The following is a 16,393-nucleotide window of genomic DNA, read 5'->3' on the forward strand; positions in this document are numbered from 1 at the left end:
GTGTAAAAACAACCATCCGGTAACTTTATTAGAAACCATTAAAAATCAGTCAGACAACAAAGTGTACAATATTTCATAAACATTTACGCTGGATCATAATCATTCTTATTCTCCTCCTGTCTTTAAACTGTCATGTGGAGATGCTGGTGTTGGACTGGGGTAAACACAGTAAGAAGTCTCACAACACCAGGTTAAAGTCCAACAGGTTTATTTGGTAGCAAATACCATAAGCTTTCGGAGCGCTGCTCCTTCGTCAGGTGAGTGGGAGTTCTGTTCACAAACAGGGCATATAAAGACACAAACTCAATTTACAAAATAATGGTTGGAATGCGAGTCTATACAGTGTGGTGAACCATAGATGGTTACCACTATGGGTACTTGTATATATGTTACTCTCGTTGCTGTTGGGGTTAGGGTTGTTGGGTGGTTCCACCTGTTATTACTGTTTATGTGGTACACTCCGTTCGGGTCCGCCCAGGACTCCGCCTTCTTACAGGAGTATAAAGGTCACTGCTACTCCCTCGTAGTCTTTAGTCTGGGATAATATTGTTGAGTAGTGTGCTCCTATTTGTAGTGAATAAAAGCCTTTATTCCCGGGTACGTTCTAGCCTCCCGTGTGAATCAGTCGCGCATCATACAGGTAATCAAGTCTTAAAGGTACAGACAATGTGAGTGGAGAGAGGGCCAAGCACAGGTTAAAGAGATGTGTATTGTCTCCAGCCAGGACAGTTAGTGAGATTTTGTAAGCCCAGGCAAGTTGTGGGGGTTACAGATAGTGTGACATGAACCCAAGATCCTGGTTGAGGGCGTCTTCATGTGTGCAGAACTTGGCTGTCAGTCTCTGCTCAGCGACTCTGCGCTGTCGTGTGTCGAGAAGGACGCCTTGGAGAATGCTTACCCAAAGATCAGAGGCCGAATGCCCGTGACTGCTGAAGTGTTCCCCAACAGGAAGAGAACACTCTTGCCTGGTGATTGTCGAGCGGTGTCCATTCGTTGTCGTAGCGTCTGCATGGACCCCGCAATGTACCATGCCTCGGGACATCCTTTCCTGCAGCATATCAGGTAGACAACGTTGGCCGAGTTGCAAGTGTATGTACCGTGTACCTGGTGAATGGTGTTCTCACGTGAGATGATGACATCCGTGTCGATGATCCGGCACGCCTTGCAGAGGTTGCTGTGGCAGGGTTGTGTGGTGCCGTGGTCACTGTTCTCCTGAAAGCTGGGTAGTTTGCTGCGGACAATGGTCTGTTTGAGGTTGTGCGGTTGTTTGAAGGCAAGAAGTGGAGGTGTGGGGATGACCTTGGCGAGATGTTTGTCTTCATTAATGACATGTTGAAGGCTCCGGAGAAGATGTCGTAGCTTCTCCGCTCCGGGGAAATACTGGACGACGAAGGGTACTCTGTCCGCCGTGTCCCGTGTTTGTTTTCTGAGGAGGTTGGTGCGGTTTTTCGCTGTGGCACGTCGGAACTGTCGATCGATAAGTCTAGCGCCATATCCTGCTCTGATGAGAGCATCTTTCAGCGTCTGGAGGTTTCTGTTGCGATCCTCCTTAACTGAGCAGATCCTGTGTATACGGAGGGCTTGTCCGTAGGGGATGGCTTCTTTAACGTGTTTAGGGTGGAAGCTGGAGAAGTGGAGCATCGTGAGGTTATCCGTGGGCTTGCGGTACAGTGAGGTGCTGATGTGACCGTCCTTAATGGAGACGCGTGTGTCCAAGAATGCAACCGATTCCAGATAGTAGTCTATGGTGAGTCTGATGGTGGGATGGAACTTGTTGATGTCATCAAAATCTCACTAACTGTCCTGTCTGGAGACAATACACATCTCTTTAACCTGTGCTTAACGCTCTCTCCACTCACATTGTCTGTACCTTTAAGACTTGATTAGCTGTAAAGACTCACATTCCAATCATTATTTTGTAAATTGAGTTTGTGTCTTTATGTGCCCTGTTTGTGAACAGAACTCCCACTCACCTGACGAAGGGGCAGCGAACGCTCTGAAAGCTTGTGTGGCTTTTGCTACCAAATAAACCTGTTGGACTTTAACCTGGTGTTGTGAGACTTCTTACTGTGTTTAAACTATCATCCAGTGTCGGGAGTTTGGAGGTGAACGGAGAGAGGGCATCTCTTACTTTCTTTCATTACTTGTTGGCGTTGGGAGTTTGGGAGGTCAGTATTTGTGGCACCTCTTGTTCCTTGCTTGCTACTTGTTGGTGCAGGTGGCGCTTCTTGCCGCTGTGCGGCTGCTTGTTGGTGTTGGAGGAGTGCCTGGAGGCGGAACTTGGGCTGGATTCAGTCGCTGCTTCTGGCGAACGGGAATCGAGGCCGCAGCGAGCGGCGCAGACCCCGAGCTTGGAGCCGCTGCCCCCGGGACCGCTCCCTTCCCCACGGGGACTGGCGGAGTCTCAGCCCGAGATGATGCTCTTCTCTCGGAAGAAGAAGCAGAATGAAGAGGCGCGGAAACGGCTGGAATATCAGATTTGCCTGGTGAGGATGGAGGGGGGGAGTGAGGGTGGCCGGGGGGGAGGGGGATCACTAGGCCGGGGGGAGGGGGGGTCACTAGGCCGGGGGGAGTGAGGGTGGCCGGGGGGGAGGGGGTCACTAGGCCGGGGGGAGTGAGGGTGGCCGGGGGGGAGGGGGGTCACTAGGCCGGGGGGAGTGAGGGTGGCCGGGGGGAGGGGGGGTCACTAGGCCGGGGGGAGGGGGGTTTGGGGGTGAAGCTGGCTAAGCGGCTCTGAACCTCACTTGTCAACACTTCACATCCCAGTGATTTAAATCCCTGCAGACACTTTGATCCAGAGGGAATTTATATTTTCCCCATGAAGATGCTTCAATCGGATGACAACAGTCGCTGGACAGTCCCCCTCCCCCCCCCCCCCCCTTCCTCATTGAAAAGATTCTGCCTCATTTCAAACAGGTTTCTGTGTGGTTAATGACAGCCAAATAGTTTGATCACAGGGCTGAGAGCAGCTGGCCTGACCCACACCTTTACAAACCAGGGTGGACACTTGGTGACAAATGGAAAATTAAAAGCTCTGCCGTATGTTCAGAGCAGACTGTGGCATATACAACAACTCTTGATTCGCAAATACGAAGAAAGCATCACATCCTGGGTCAGTGTAACCTGTAGAGAAACTTGGCAGTCTCCTCGAGTGACAAGGTTTGGGGCCGTGGGGGGCGCTTTGGCAGAAAACTGAATGAACTAAAGTAAACAGGCTTCAGCAGTGGAAGTGAAAGCTCTAGCTCTAATATCCACACACATACCGATACACACACATTCCCATTGCCGTCTTTCCCAAAATATATTCCTCATTCTGCTTGTGACAGCTTTACAGATTTGAACAGCGACAACACTACTCCAAAACTGCAAATCAGTAACTAATATCAAAGAATGTAATTTAATCTGGCTCACTCGGTTATACTTTTATTGATTGTGTAAATTATGCATAAATCATTTCGGAACTGTTATGGGAACAAGCATTCCAACATCACGAGGCATATTACACACTATAGTGTGTATTTCTTCCAGTACCTATCTTGTGAAATGTGTAAAACAGTGAAAATGTGCATCAGAATATTCTCCTTTTCCATGTAGAATAAATTTGTAAGTAGGAGGAACCGTCGTCATCAGACGATGACAAACATAGAAACTAGAAGCAGGAGTAGGCCATTTAGCCCTGCAAGCCTGCGCCGCCATTCAATTTGATCATAGCTGATCATCGAATTAAATATCCTGATTCCCTCCCCCCCCCCCCCCCCCCAAAATATCCCTTGATCCCTTTAACCCCAAGAGCTATATCTAATTTCTTCTTGAAATCATACAATGCTTTGGCCTCAATTACATTCGGTGGGAGTGAATTCCACACATTCACCACCCTCTGGGTGAAGAAATTTCTCCTCCCCTCAGTTCTAAAGGATTTACCCCTTATCCTCAAACTATGACCCCTAGTTCTGGACTCCCCCACCATTGGGAACATTCTTTCTGACTCTACTCTGTCTAACCCTGTTAGAATTTTATAAGTTTCGATGAGATCTCACTCCCTCTTCTAAACTCCAGTGAATATAATCCTAACCAGGCGGCACGGTGGGACAGTGGTTAGCACTGCTGCCGCACAGCGCCAGGGACCCACATTCGATTCCTGGCTTGGGTCACTGTCTGTGTGGAGTTTGCACGTTCTCCCCTATCTGCGTGGGTTTCCTCTGGTGCTCCGGTTTCCTCCCACAATCTGAAAGACGTGCTGGTCAGGTGCATTGGCCCGAACAGGCGCTGGAGTGTGGTGACTAGAGGAATTTCACAGTAACTTCATTACAGCGTTAATGTAAGCCTTACTTGTGACTAATAAATAAACTTTTTAACTTTACTTTAACCGACTTAGTCTCTCCTCATATGACAGACCTGCCATCCCAGGAATCAGCCTGGTAAACCTTCGCTGAGACATCCTTCCTTGGATCAGGATACCAAAGCTGCACACAATACTCCAGATGTGGCCTCACTAACGCCCTATACAATTGCAGCAAGACATCCCTATCCCTATACTCAAATCCTCTCGCTATGAAAGCCAACATACCAGTTGCCGCCTTTACTGCCTGTTGTACCTGCATGCTTACTTTCAAAGTTAAATCATGTGCTAGATCTTTGATCGGGGATGTTTCCAGGAAGCCTTGAATGTGTCTTTTTGGTGGAACAGAGTGTTAGTGGTGAGAAGCTGGTGTCCTGTGCATTTAGTAAGCAGGAGAACCCTGTCGGAGTTGCAATTTCCAACTTCCTTTCCGATGGTTCCTTTCCAGAGTTAGGAGTCCTTCCCAACCCTGGCGTTGAAGTCCCCAAGGAGAGTGATTTTGCCATCCTTAGGAAATGTGCAGAATTTGGTGTCCAGGACGGAGTAGAAGCCGCCTTTAGACCCATCATTGGCATCAAGGATTGGGGCATTGGCATTGACGCCTGTTGCCTGCTGGTTCTTGGCAAGTTGTCGACACAGAATCCTGAGCTGCTTATTGATGTCAACAGGCAGCTTTGAGGGTCGGGTGACGAGTTTGTTCTTGATGGTGAGTCCTATTCCCAACACCCTGGGCTGATCTCTGGAATTTAGAAGAATGAGATATATAAGTTGATGAAAGGTATGGATAAGTTAGATGTGGAGCAGATGCTTCCTCTTGTGGGGCATTCTAGGATGAGAGGTTGAGAGGTCATAGTCTGAGGATAAAGGGTAGCAAATTTAAAACTGAGTTGAGGAGAAACTACTTCTCCCAAAGGGTTGTGAATCTGTGGAATTCGCTACCCCAAAGTGGAAGCTGGGATAGTGAGTAAATTTAAGGAGGAGTTAGACAGATTTTTAATTGGTGATGGGGAGAAGGCAGGAAAATGGGGAGCATATCAGCCATGATTGAATGGCTGAGTGGACTTGATGGGCTGAATGGCCTAATTCTGCTTCTATATGTTATGAACTTAGGAACTAATCCCCTGACACTAAGGGGCAATTTAGCATGTCCAATCTACCTAACCCTTTCTTTGGAGTGCGGGAGGAAACTGGAGCATCCGAAGGAAACCCACACAGACACGGGGAGAATGTGCAAACCCCACACAGACAATCTCCTGAAGCCGGAATCGAACCCGGGTCCCTGGCGCTGTGAGGCAGCAGTGCTAACCACTGTGCCACCCTGTCCTACCATCCCATTACAGTTACTTTATCCTGCCACAGTTTCATCCCAGCAGATGGTATTGTTAGCGAAGGGTTTGTGAAAGTTGTCTTGTGGCTATGGTGATGAGAGTGCGAGGTGGGGGGGCGGGGGGGGGGGTTTAGGGAGAATCGTGACTCCAGCTCCATTTGTTTTGAAGCATAACTGCAAGTTGGTAAATTTGGCTCAAGATATAAAACTTTCTCTCCCTTTTGTACAGGCCCGAGAGGCAGGTGCAGATGATATCCTGGACATATCAAAGTGCGAGCTTTCTGAGGTAAGGAGTGATCAGGGAGACTGCTGTTGATTGCCTGTTCCAGCAGTTGGAGCGAGACACAGCCTGTCCTGTTGGGTGTGATTGGAGTGGGGGTACGCACACTGGGACAGCAAAATACCCTTGAAAAAGGACTTGCATTTAGACGGTGTCCTTCACGACCAATCTCTCAAAGTACCGGAATGTTCCCAGGGATGGGGGATTTTAGGTACTAGGTTAGGTTGCAGAATCTAGGCTTGTTCTCCTTGGGAGCCAATGAAGATGGGGGATATTTGATGGAGGAGTTCAAAATTATGACCGGTAGAGAAGGGAAATCTTTCCGTTAGCTGATTGGGCGGAGTGCGGGACGGGGGAGGGGGGATGTGAGGAATATTTTTACACTGCAAGTGGTAATAACCTGGAGCCCACTGCTTATGAGGGTGGCAGAAGCAGGGTCAGTCAGTGGATGGACATTTGAAGGAAGAATGGGGGAGTGAGTTTGACTGCATTGCTCCACAGAGAGCCAACATTGACAGTGGGCTGAATGGCCTCTTGCTGTGCTGTAAGTGACTCTATGCCTCTTTCTGGCCAATTGTTGCCACAATTCCGGGAAAGACAGCAGCTGATTTGCACTTGGCAAGATCTCAGACTAACAGCAGTGTGATTATGCCAATATAATCTATTACGGTGGGACAAATATTGACAAAAGGATCAGGGAGATTATTCTCCGTCTCTCTTTGAAAGAGGCCGGAGCTGTTTTAAATCCACCTGAGGACAGACAGTACCTTGTGTCTCCATCTGAAGGAGGAGGCTTCCTGACTGCAGTCTGCGCTCCTGTCTCTGGAATGGGATGTGAATGGAGTCCGAGACAAGGCGTGACTACAGAGCTACACTGACGCCTGGACCACCCTTTGGGAATGGCCTTTGTCACTCTCACCGGTGTAGCCTATAAATAACACTGAGGGACTAACCCTGTACCTGACACACAGGCTGCTGGGATCACAGGTTTCTTCCCTCTCACTGTACTCCTCCCCTTCTGATAGCTGCCCATGTTGGGGTACAGTTCAAAGGTCGAGCACTGGTGTATCTTGCTCTCTTTGGGGTGGAAAGGAAAATAGAAGAGAAGTCTGTCGACCTGCCTGAGAGTTATTTCTGTTTTTTTTGCTGCTGCCAACCTGTGCTGTACGTTTCCTCAGCTGGGTAGAGACAGGGTTTTGTTGCACTGTTCAGCTGTTAGTGACAATTATAGGATTCCTACAGTCCAGAAGGAGGCGAGTTGTCCCATTGAGTCTGCACCGACTCTCTGACAGAGAGGCCCTTATCCCTGTAACTCCACATTGATTATTGTCAATCCACCTAACCTGCATACCTTTGGAGGGTGGGAGGAAACTGGAGCACCCGGAGGAAACCCGCGCAGACATGGGGAGAATGTGCAAATTCCACACAGACAGTGACCCGAGTCAGAAATTGAACCCGGGTCCCTGGCACTGTGAGGCAACAGTGCTAACCACTGTGCCACCCAGTTATCTGTGGAACCTGATCCTCCCCGTGTCTCCCAGCTGGAGTGATAGATTTTCTTCACCAACACAATGTCCTCACCACCATTTATAATCATATGATGCACTTGAACACAAGGTGGGCCTGGGTACAGGCTGCTGTTCTAAGATAATACGGTGCAATGTGCCGAGAATTACAGGAGATAATCAGTGAGTGATGGAATTTTTAAAGTAATTGGGAGAAGATTCTACTGCTGTATTGTTTATTTTCGATCTTGTGCCACCAGGTTCCAGTCAGTGTCTTTTCCATGTGCAGAGTCCTGCAGAAGAAGGTAAGAACTTTGTGTCAGCCCGGGTCCTCCCTGTGCGCACGCGCCTTCCCTGTGCACGTGTCCTCTCCCGTGCGCCCCCTTTACCAACTCTTACAGACTGTGGTGGTTAGCACCACATTCAGCAACTTGTATTCACATTGCCCAATTCACATCATCCCTTTGGCAAGGTCCGCACTCACCAGGTTTCATTCTTATCTATTCAATCGTATCCAGAGAATCACCAGCAATGAATTCTTTTCCCATTCCCACAACATTTGTCCGTGTCATTCCCCAAGGATCTATCCTTGGCCCCTCCTATTTCTCATCGACCTGCTGCCCATCACTGGCATCATCAGAAGGTGCAGTATTAGTTTTCACATGTACGCTAATGACACCCAGCTCTCTCGACTCCTCCAGTGTTGCTAAATTATCAGACTGTTTATCTGACACCCAAGTGCTGGACGTGCAGAGATTTCCTCCAGTGAAATATCGGGAAGACTGAAGCCATTGTCTTCAGTCCTCGGCTCGACTCTGTTGCCTAGTTACTGACTCTGACCACCCCCCTGATGACTGACTGACAACCTTCTCGATGTGCTTCAATCTCCCAGCAGGGCGAAACTACCATTTCTCACCTCAGTGTCTCCAAGTCTATTGGTGAAAAATTGTTGGCAGTTTTGGTGCTGTGGGTCTCAGGCGTTGGCTTCAATCTCTCGAAGCAAAGCCCGTGTTTCCAGTGTGTGAGCTGTTTGTGTGTCACTGCCTTTGATTCTGTCTCATCCCGTCAGACCAGGTCTCTGTCCTCCCTACATTGTCAGCTGTGTGACTGGTGCAAGGCTGCACTGGGTCTGGAAGAGCTCCTTCAGTTCACTTTGTTTGTTTGTTTTCCAGGTTTTAATCATTCACACCAATCATTTGTCAACACTGCTGCCAAAGTCATGTAACATCCAGGATCTGTCGATGCTGAAGGTAAGTGCAGGGCTCAGCGTCTGTCTCTTTCTTGTTTATATTACGCCTAATGCACTTGCCGAGAGCAGTGGTTCTCTGGAGATGAGTCTGGAACACTGCCTGATTCTGTTCAGTTAGATACATGTACATACTGCATCCTCTCTCTACCTCTGCACATGTTCTCTCTGCCCTCTACACTACACTTTCCTCTTTCACTCTGCTTACTCCATATACTCTTTACTTCCTCACCTCCTCTCCCTCTTTTCCTCTGCAAAATGCCCCTCTCTCTCTTTGTCTCTCTTTCTTCTTCTTCCTTCCTTCCTTCTCTCTCTCCTCTCCCCCCCCCCCTCTCTCTCTCTCCTCCCCCCCCCCCCCCCCCCCCCCCCCCACACACACACACACACACACAGCTTTGGGATCCCTCCATGCTCCACCTAACTTTTCATTCCTCCATGGGATGTGGGCGTCATTGATTGGCCCATCATTTATTGCCCATCCCTAATTGCCCTTGAGAAGGTGATGGTGAGTCATCTTCTTGAGCCGTTCTGGTGGTGTTGGAATACTCACGATAGTTTTGATCCCACAGCAGTGAAGGAACAGCGATATATTTCCAAGTAAGGATGGTGTGTGGCTTGGAGGGGACCTTGCGGTAGGTGGTAGTATTCCCATGTGTCTGTTGTCCTCATCCTTCGAGGTAGTGGGTTTGGAAGATGCTTTCAAAGGAGCCTTGCTGAGTTGCTGCAGTGCATCTTGTCAATGGTTCACACTGTTGCCACTGTGCTTTAGGGATGGGGGGAGTGAATGTTTGAAGTGCTGTTGAAATGCTGGTCAAGTGGGCTGCTTTGTCTTGGATGATGTCAAACTTCTCTAGTGTTGTTGGAGCTGAACTCATCCAGACACGTGAAGAGTATTCCATCACATTCCTGACCTGTGCCTTGTAAATGGTGCGCAGGTTTTGGGGAGTCAGGAGGTGAGTTACTCTCCGCAGGATTCCTGGCCTCTGACCTGCTCTTGTAGCCACTGTATTTTTATGGCTAGTCTAGTTGAGTTTCTATGAACATACTCACGAATTAAGAGCAGGAGTAGGCCACTCAGCCCCTCAAACCTGTACTGGCAAATAATGAGATCATGGCTGATGTGATTGTAACCTTCCACCTACCCCCGATAAATTTTCACCCCCTTATTCATCAAGAATTCATCTACATCTAACTTAAAAACATTCAAATACTCCTCTTCCCCTGGGATTCGGGGGAGTTCCAAAGAATTACAACCCTTTCAAAGAAAAAGAATTCTCATCTTCAGTGGACGACCTCTTATTTTTAAATACTGACCCCTAGTTTTAGATTCTTTCACAAGGTGAAACATCCTCTCCACACACACACCCTATCGAAACCCCTCGGTGTTCCAAGTCGCCCCTTACTCTTGTAAAGTCCACCAGATACTGTCCAACCTTTCCTCATAAGACAACCTGCCTACCTCTGTTATTAGCTTAGTAAACCTTTTCTAATCTGCACCTAATGCATTTACATCCTTCCTTAAATAGGAGATTGATATTATACAATATTCCCGATGTGGCCTCACCAGGGTCCTGTACAACTTAAACATAACTTCCCTACTTTCGGAGTTAATTCCACTTGTAATAAAAATTACATCCGATTAGCTTTCCTAATTCAATTCCCGGCTCGGGTCACTGTCTGTGTGGAGTTTGCACATTCTCCTCGTGTCTGCGTGGGTTTCCTCCGGGTGCTCCGGTTTCCTCCCACAGTCCAAAGATGTGCGGGTTAGATTGATTGGCCAGGTTAAAAATTGCCCCTTAGAGTCCTGGGATGCGTAGGTTAGAGGGATTAGCGGGTAAATATGTGGGGTGGGATTGTGGTCAGTGCAGACTCGATGGGCCGAATGGCCTCCTTCTGCACTGTAGGGTTTCTATTTCTATGATTCTAATTACTTACTGTACCTGCGTACCAGCCTTTTGTGATTCATGCACTAGGACACCCAGATCCCTCTGAATCTCGGAGCTTTGCTGATTCCTGGGATGAAGGGGTTATCAAGTTGGGCTCATTGACATTTATATACCTTTTTATATTTGATTTTATTTTATTATTGTCACATATATTAACATACAGTGAAGAGAATTGTTTCTTGCGCGCTATACAGACAAAAACATACCATTCATAGAGAAGGAAATTAGAGAGTGCAGAATGTAGTGTTACAGTCATAGCTAGGGTGTAGAGAAAGATCAATTTAATGCAAGGTAAGTCCATTCAAAAGTCTGACAGCAGCAGGGAAGAAGCTGTTCTTGAGTCGGTTGGTACGTGACCTCAGATTTTTGTATCTTTTTCCCGAAGGAAGAAGGTAGAAGAGAGAATGTCCGGGGTACGTGGGGTCCTTAATTATGCTGGCTGCTTTGCCGAGGCAGCGGGAAGTGTAGACAGAGTCAATGGAATGGGAGGCTGGTTTGCGTGATGGATTGGGCTGCATTCTATATATTCTATATATTGGAGTTCAGAACAATGAGGAGCGATCTTATTGAAAGATTCTGAGGGGTTTGACAGAATCAGTACTGAGACAATGTCTCCTTTTGTGGGGGAATCTAGAACCGTTTCTTTTCGTGGGGGAATCGACCACCATTTAGATAATAAGCTTATTTTTATTCTTCCTGCTATAATGGACAACTTCACATTTTCTCAAATTATACTCCATTTGCCGGATCTTTGCCCTCTCACTGAACCTATCTTATGTCCCCTGTAGCCTCCTGTCTGTATCTCCTTGTAGCTTCCTATGCCCTCTTCACAATTTACTTTCCTACCTATCTCTGTATCATCAGCAAATTTAACAACCATACCTTTGTTCCCTGCAACCAGGTGATTTATGTAAATTGTAGGGAGTTCAGGTCCCAGCATTGATCTTTGTGGTGCACCACTCATTACATTCTGCCAACCAGAAAACAAGTCATTTATGGATACTCTAGAATCTATACAGTGCGGAAGGAGGCCATTCAGCCCATTGAGTCTGCACCGACCACAATCCCACCCAGGCCTTATCCCTGTAACTGCTAATTTACCCTGCTAATCCCCTGACATGAAGGATCAATTTAGCATGGCCAATCTACCTAACCCATGCATCTTTGGAGTGTGGGAGGAAACCGGAGCACTCGGAGGAAACCCACGCAGACATGGGGAGAATGTGCAAAATCCACACAGGCAGTGAACCCAAGCCGGGAATCGAACCCAGGTCCCTGGCGCTCTGAGATAGCAGTGCTAACCACTGTGCCACCGTGCTCCCCCTCTGTTTCCCATCAACTAGTCAATCTTCTAGCCATGCCAGTCTGTTGCCCCTACACCATATGCCTTTATTCTCCACACTAACCTTTGATGTGGCATCATATCAAATGCCTTTTGGAAATCTAAGCATGGTACATCCATGCACAGCACATGACTCATTCAAAGATCCCACTAATAAATTGGTTAAACATGATTTCCCTTTCACAAAATAATGTTGACTCTACCATCACATCTTTAATAGTAGCTTGCAACATGTTCCCAATGACAGATGTTAAGCTAACTGGCCTATAGTTTCCTGACTGTTCGATGATAACCATTGCCCCCATCCCCCACACCCTAGATGTTGATAGCGGGGTTTCGGCAATGGTAATGCCATTGAATGTCATGGAGAGATGATTAATTTCTCTCTTGCTGCAGATGGTCATTGTCTGGCATTTATGTGGCATGAATGTTATTTGTTTCCGATCAGTCCAAGCCTGGGTGTTGTCCAGGTCTTGCTGCATATTGGCACAAAATGCTTCAGTACCTGAGGACTTGAAAATGGCAATAAACATTCTGCAATTGTCCAAGTTATTCAGAGGCATTTATTGCAAGAGAGATGGAGTATTAAGGTGGGGAAATCTTGCCACATCCCTATGGGGCATTAGTGAGACTGCACCTGGAGTATTGTGTATAGCTTTAGTCACCTTACTTCCAATGCAAGTATACTTGCATTGCAAGCAGTTCAGAGAAGTTTCACTGGCTGACTCCTAAAGAACAGTACAGCACAGGAAACAGGCCCTTCGGCCCTCCTGGGCTGCATGGGGTTATCTTATGAGGAAAGGTTGATCAAGTTGGGCTTATTGGAATTTATATGAATATTTATATACTCCTGTGAGGAATGATCACATTGAAACTCATAAGATCTCTCCTGGAAATATCGTCTGTTAAAGGTTATGGTCTTGAACTAGTTTGAACAGGTTGAGCCAGTGCAGAGTATCAGTGGGATGAGGTCGAGTGGGGTTAATGTTCAAAGCTCTATAAAACCCTGCGTGGCTCTGCTGTGTTCGATATTAACCTTGTTTGAACGGTGGAGATTTTTACTGTCTGTTTCTTGCCCTCAGATTCTGGATCTCCATGACAACCAGCTCACCTCGCTCCCCGAGGACATGGGTCAGATGGTATCTCTGCAGGTAAGCGGCCAGGAGTGAGATCTACCTCTCTCAGACTCTCAGCCAAACATGATGGTGGAGTCAGTGGGGAATACATTGTTCCACAGACTCTGTTTGGTGAGGTGTGACATCAGCAACTTACATTGTTGTCAGCATGGTGGCACAGTGGTTAGCACTGCTGCCTCACAGCTCCAGGGATCCAGGTTCAATTCCAGCCTCGGGTCACTGTCTGTGTGAAATTTGCACGTTCTCCCCGTGTCTGCGTGGGTTTCCTCCGGGTGCTCCGGTTTCCTCCCACACTCCAAAGATGTGCAAGTTAGGTTGATTGAACATGATAAATTGCCCCTTAGTGTCCCAAGATGTGTAGGTTAGGGGGATTAGCTGGGTAAATACTTGGGGTTACGGGAAACAGGTCTGGATGGAATTTCTCTTTGGTGACAGGGGGATTACGTGGGGTTTCAAGGATAGGGTTTGGGTGGGATTGTTGTTGGTGCAGACTCGATGGGCCGAATGGTCTCCTTCTGCACTCCAGGGATTCTATGAAATCGCACCTTTAGCATAGGAAAACATCTCCAGGAGCGAAACCCAGCCAAAGAAGAAGTCATTGAGAGGGGTAACTTTGAGATGCTTTCCAATAAAGCTGCCAACTTAAATCCTAAAGAGCTGGGTCCTAAAGGAGGAGCAAGATAGACGCTCGGAGAGGCGTAGAAAGATAATCCAGGGATTGGGGCCCAAGCAACTGCAGTTATGGCTGTCAATTGTCTCCCCATTGCTTCCTGTTTGACTTCACCATTTAACCGAGGTACGTTTTCCCTCTGTCCGGGGGCTGTTAATTTGAGGGGCTGTGGGCACCTGGGAATTTGATATCCTGGGCCCAGGCGCTGAATGGTGGGAAGCTATTTGACTCTGGAGGAATCACTGCCAAGCCAGGTCCTATCCTTTCCTTACCATGTCTACTTTCTGACATAAGCCAGTGGATAACCCATGGGGGACATGACTATTAACCTGGGCAGATAAGGCTGCAAGTTGGCGCCTCCAACAATGCAGCACCCTCTCAGTGCTGCGGTGAAGTGTTGGCCTGAATTGGGGGCCCACATCTTGGTGATTAGGATCAAAACTGAGAAGGGTATTGTCCTGATCTGATCTGCAGCAACATACTGATAATCAAAGAGATATTGGCCCCATTCCCCACAGCTTCCCCAACCCCACCTACCCCCACCCTGATGACAGTATATGGCCAGTTCCCTGTGCGACTGTTGTTCTTGTCCTGCTGTGCCCTCCCTCCACTGAATATTTTTGTGTCATGTTTCAGGTGCTCAACGTGGAACAAAACCATTTGAAATTTCTCCCCAACTCTCTTGCGACCTTGACCCAGCTTCAGACACTAAATGTAAAAGGTAACAGATCCTGTGTTTAATGTGCATTCTCTGGGGAAGGCTGGTCGGCTCAAAGCTGTGACCTGCCTCCACTCCTGTCTGGGACGGTTGAAGCTGGAATCCCAGTCACTGTTTTGGTCTCCAGGAGGGTCTCTGTCTCTTCCTCTCCCAGTTGAAGAGGGGGGAGTAGGGAAGGGGATCTTGTGAAGCAGTGATTGAGTGAGCCTGTCTGTGCCCAGCTTGTGTTCTGCTTGGTCCAACTCTTCCTGTTAAGGCAGTCAGTATGAGCCTGTACAGTCCTTACAGCCACGTGAGCCATCAACCTTTCTGGTTAGACGGCCTCTCTCAGCTGAAAGGCAGGTTGTGGGTGGTGTGCAAGCAGCTTTAGTACATGGCCCCTGTTAGTTGGCATAAAAGGCAGCTCCAGAGAGATGAGGGAGAAGAGACGGTACCAAGAGTTGTGTCTTTAGTCGCCAATTCTGCCTTTTGAGAGGGCAATGGGTATAGTGCATGACAGGGGCATAATAAAAAAAACTGGTGGCACAGTGATTAGCACTGCTGCCTCACAGCACCAGGGTCCCAGGTTCAACTCCGGCCTCGGGTCACTGTCTGTATAGAGTTTGCACGTTCTCCCCGCGTCTGCGTTGGTTTCCTCCGGGTGCTCCGGTTTCCTTCCACAGTCCAAAGATGTGCGGGTTAGGTTGATTGGCCAAGCTAAGTTGTCCCTCAGTGTCAGGGGATTAGCAGGATAACATGCAGGGGGGTTGTGAGAATAAGGCCTGGGTGGGATTGTGGCCGGTGCAGACTCAATGGGCAGAATGGTCTCCTTCTGTACTGTAGGGATTCTATGAATCTCTATGAATTTCTGGACTACTTCAGTGATATTTCCATTGCACGCTCCAGCTCAAAGCTATGTGGCCCAAGGGATGAATACCAATTCCTCAGCAAACAGCCTGACACAGCGAGTACCTCCTGCCACATCTACTTAGACATTGGACCCATCTACTGCCACCATAAGTTTCTACTGCTGGAGTCTGTTTGATGGCATCGAAACAGGGAAGGAATTTACTGAGCTGAGCTGGTAAAGGTTCCAGAGAGAGCACTGACCTTGTGTCAGCGATGTATCAGCAATGGAGATCTTCAGGCATTGTCCTGTCTGGAGGAGTCAATAGTTGGACCCCCCCCCCGCCATATGTGCATGACATTTCACAGGTGGGGGTCAGAGCTGAGCAGCAGCAGAGTGGATTGGGGTGTAGTAGGGTGAGGGCCTTCTTTTTTGTTAGGTCTAACCGCTAGGGCGGCACGGTAGCACAGTGGTTAGCACTGCTGCTTCACAGCTCCAGGGACTTGGGTTCAATTCCCAGCTTGGGTCACTGTCTGTGTGGAGTTTGCACATTCTCCTCGTGTCTGCGTGGGTTTCCTCCGGGTGCTCCGGTTTCCTCCCACAGTCCAAAGATGTGCGGGTTAGGTTGATTGGCCATGCTAAAATTGCCCCTTAGTGTCCTGGGATGTGTAGATTAGAGGGATTAGCGGGTAAAATATGTAGGGATATGGGGGTCGGGCCTGGGTGGGATTGTGGTCGGTGCAGACTCGATGGGCCGAATGGCTTCTTTCTGCACTGTCGGGTTTCTATGTTTCTAACACCAGGTGTAAATTGTCTTCCTCCCTCACCACGAACACTTTAGGGAACCGGATCCGGAAATTGCCAGAATCTCTGAGTGGACTGAGGAGCCTGCGGACATTCGACATCAGTCAGAACAGAATTCAGATTCTCCCACAGGACCTGGCTCATACCCACACTCTGGAGGTAACCCCCGTGGCCTATCATTCTTCTATCATTCTGTGCCAAATTTCCTGTATTTGTATAGAATGCATAAAGACAGAGGGGTTTACTGAAGGTAA

At 48.2% G+C, this 16,393-nt stretch overlaps 2 protein-coding genes across 2 annotated transcripts in view; one reads left to right on the plus strand and one right to left on the minus strand.

Annotated features, from left to right (window-relative positions):
• Positions 1–87: 87 nt before the first annotated feature.
• Positions 88–2,105, minus strand: LOC144503102 (uncharacterized). The gene is made up of 2 exons (XM_078227610.1): positions 1,974–2,105; positions 88–1,807 (listed from the first exon to the last, which is right to left on the minus strand). The coding sequence occupies exon 2, from the start codon at positions 1,639–1,641 to the stop codon at positions 895–897; it is 747 nt and encodes a 248-aa protein (XP_078083736.1). The 5' UTR covers positions 1,642–1,807; positions 1,974–2,105; the 3' UTR covers positions 88–894.
• Positions 2,106–2,238: 133 nt separating this feature from the next.
• Positions 2,239–16,393, plus strand: part of lrsam1 (leucine rich repeat and sterile alpha motif containing 1) — a 67,421-nt gene continuing 53,266 nt past the window's right edge. The window contains exons 1-7 of the mRNA XM_078226080.1: positions 2,239–2,486; positions 5,896–5,952; positions 7,712–7,756; positions 8,624–8,701; positions 13,068–13,136; positions 14,428–14,512; positions 16,177–16,298. Of these exons, the coding sequence (XP_078082206.1) occupies positions 2,415–2,486; positions 5,896–5,952; positions 7,712–7,756; positions 8,624–8,701; positions 13,068–13,136; positions 14,428–14,512; positions 16,177–16,298 (528 nt within the window). The 5' untranslated portion in view covers positions 2,239–2,414. The remainder of the gene's footprint in view (positions 2,487–5,895; positions 5,953–7,711; positions 7,757–8,623; positions 8,702–13,067; positions 13,137–14,427; positions 14,513–16,176; positions 16,299–16,393) is intronic.

This window comes from Mustelus asterias, chromosome 13, assembly GCF_964213995.1.
Source record: "Mustelus asterias chromosome 13, sMusAst1.hap1.1, whole genome shotgun sequence".
Lineage (NCBI taxonomy): Eukaryota > Metazoa > Chordata > Chondrichthyes > Carcharhiniformes > Triakidae > Mustelus > Mustelus asterias.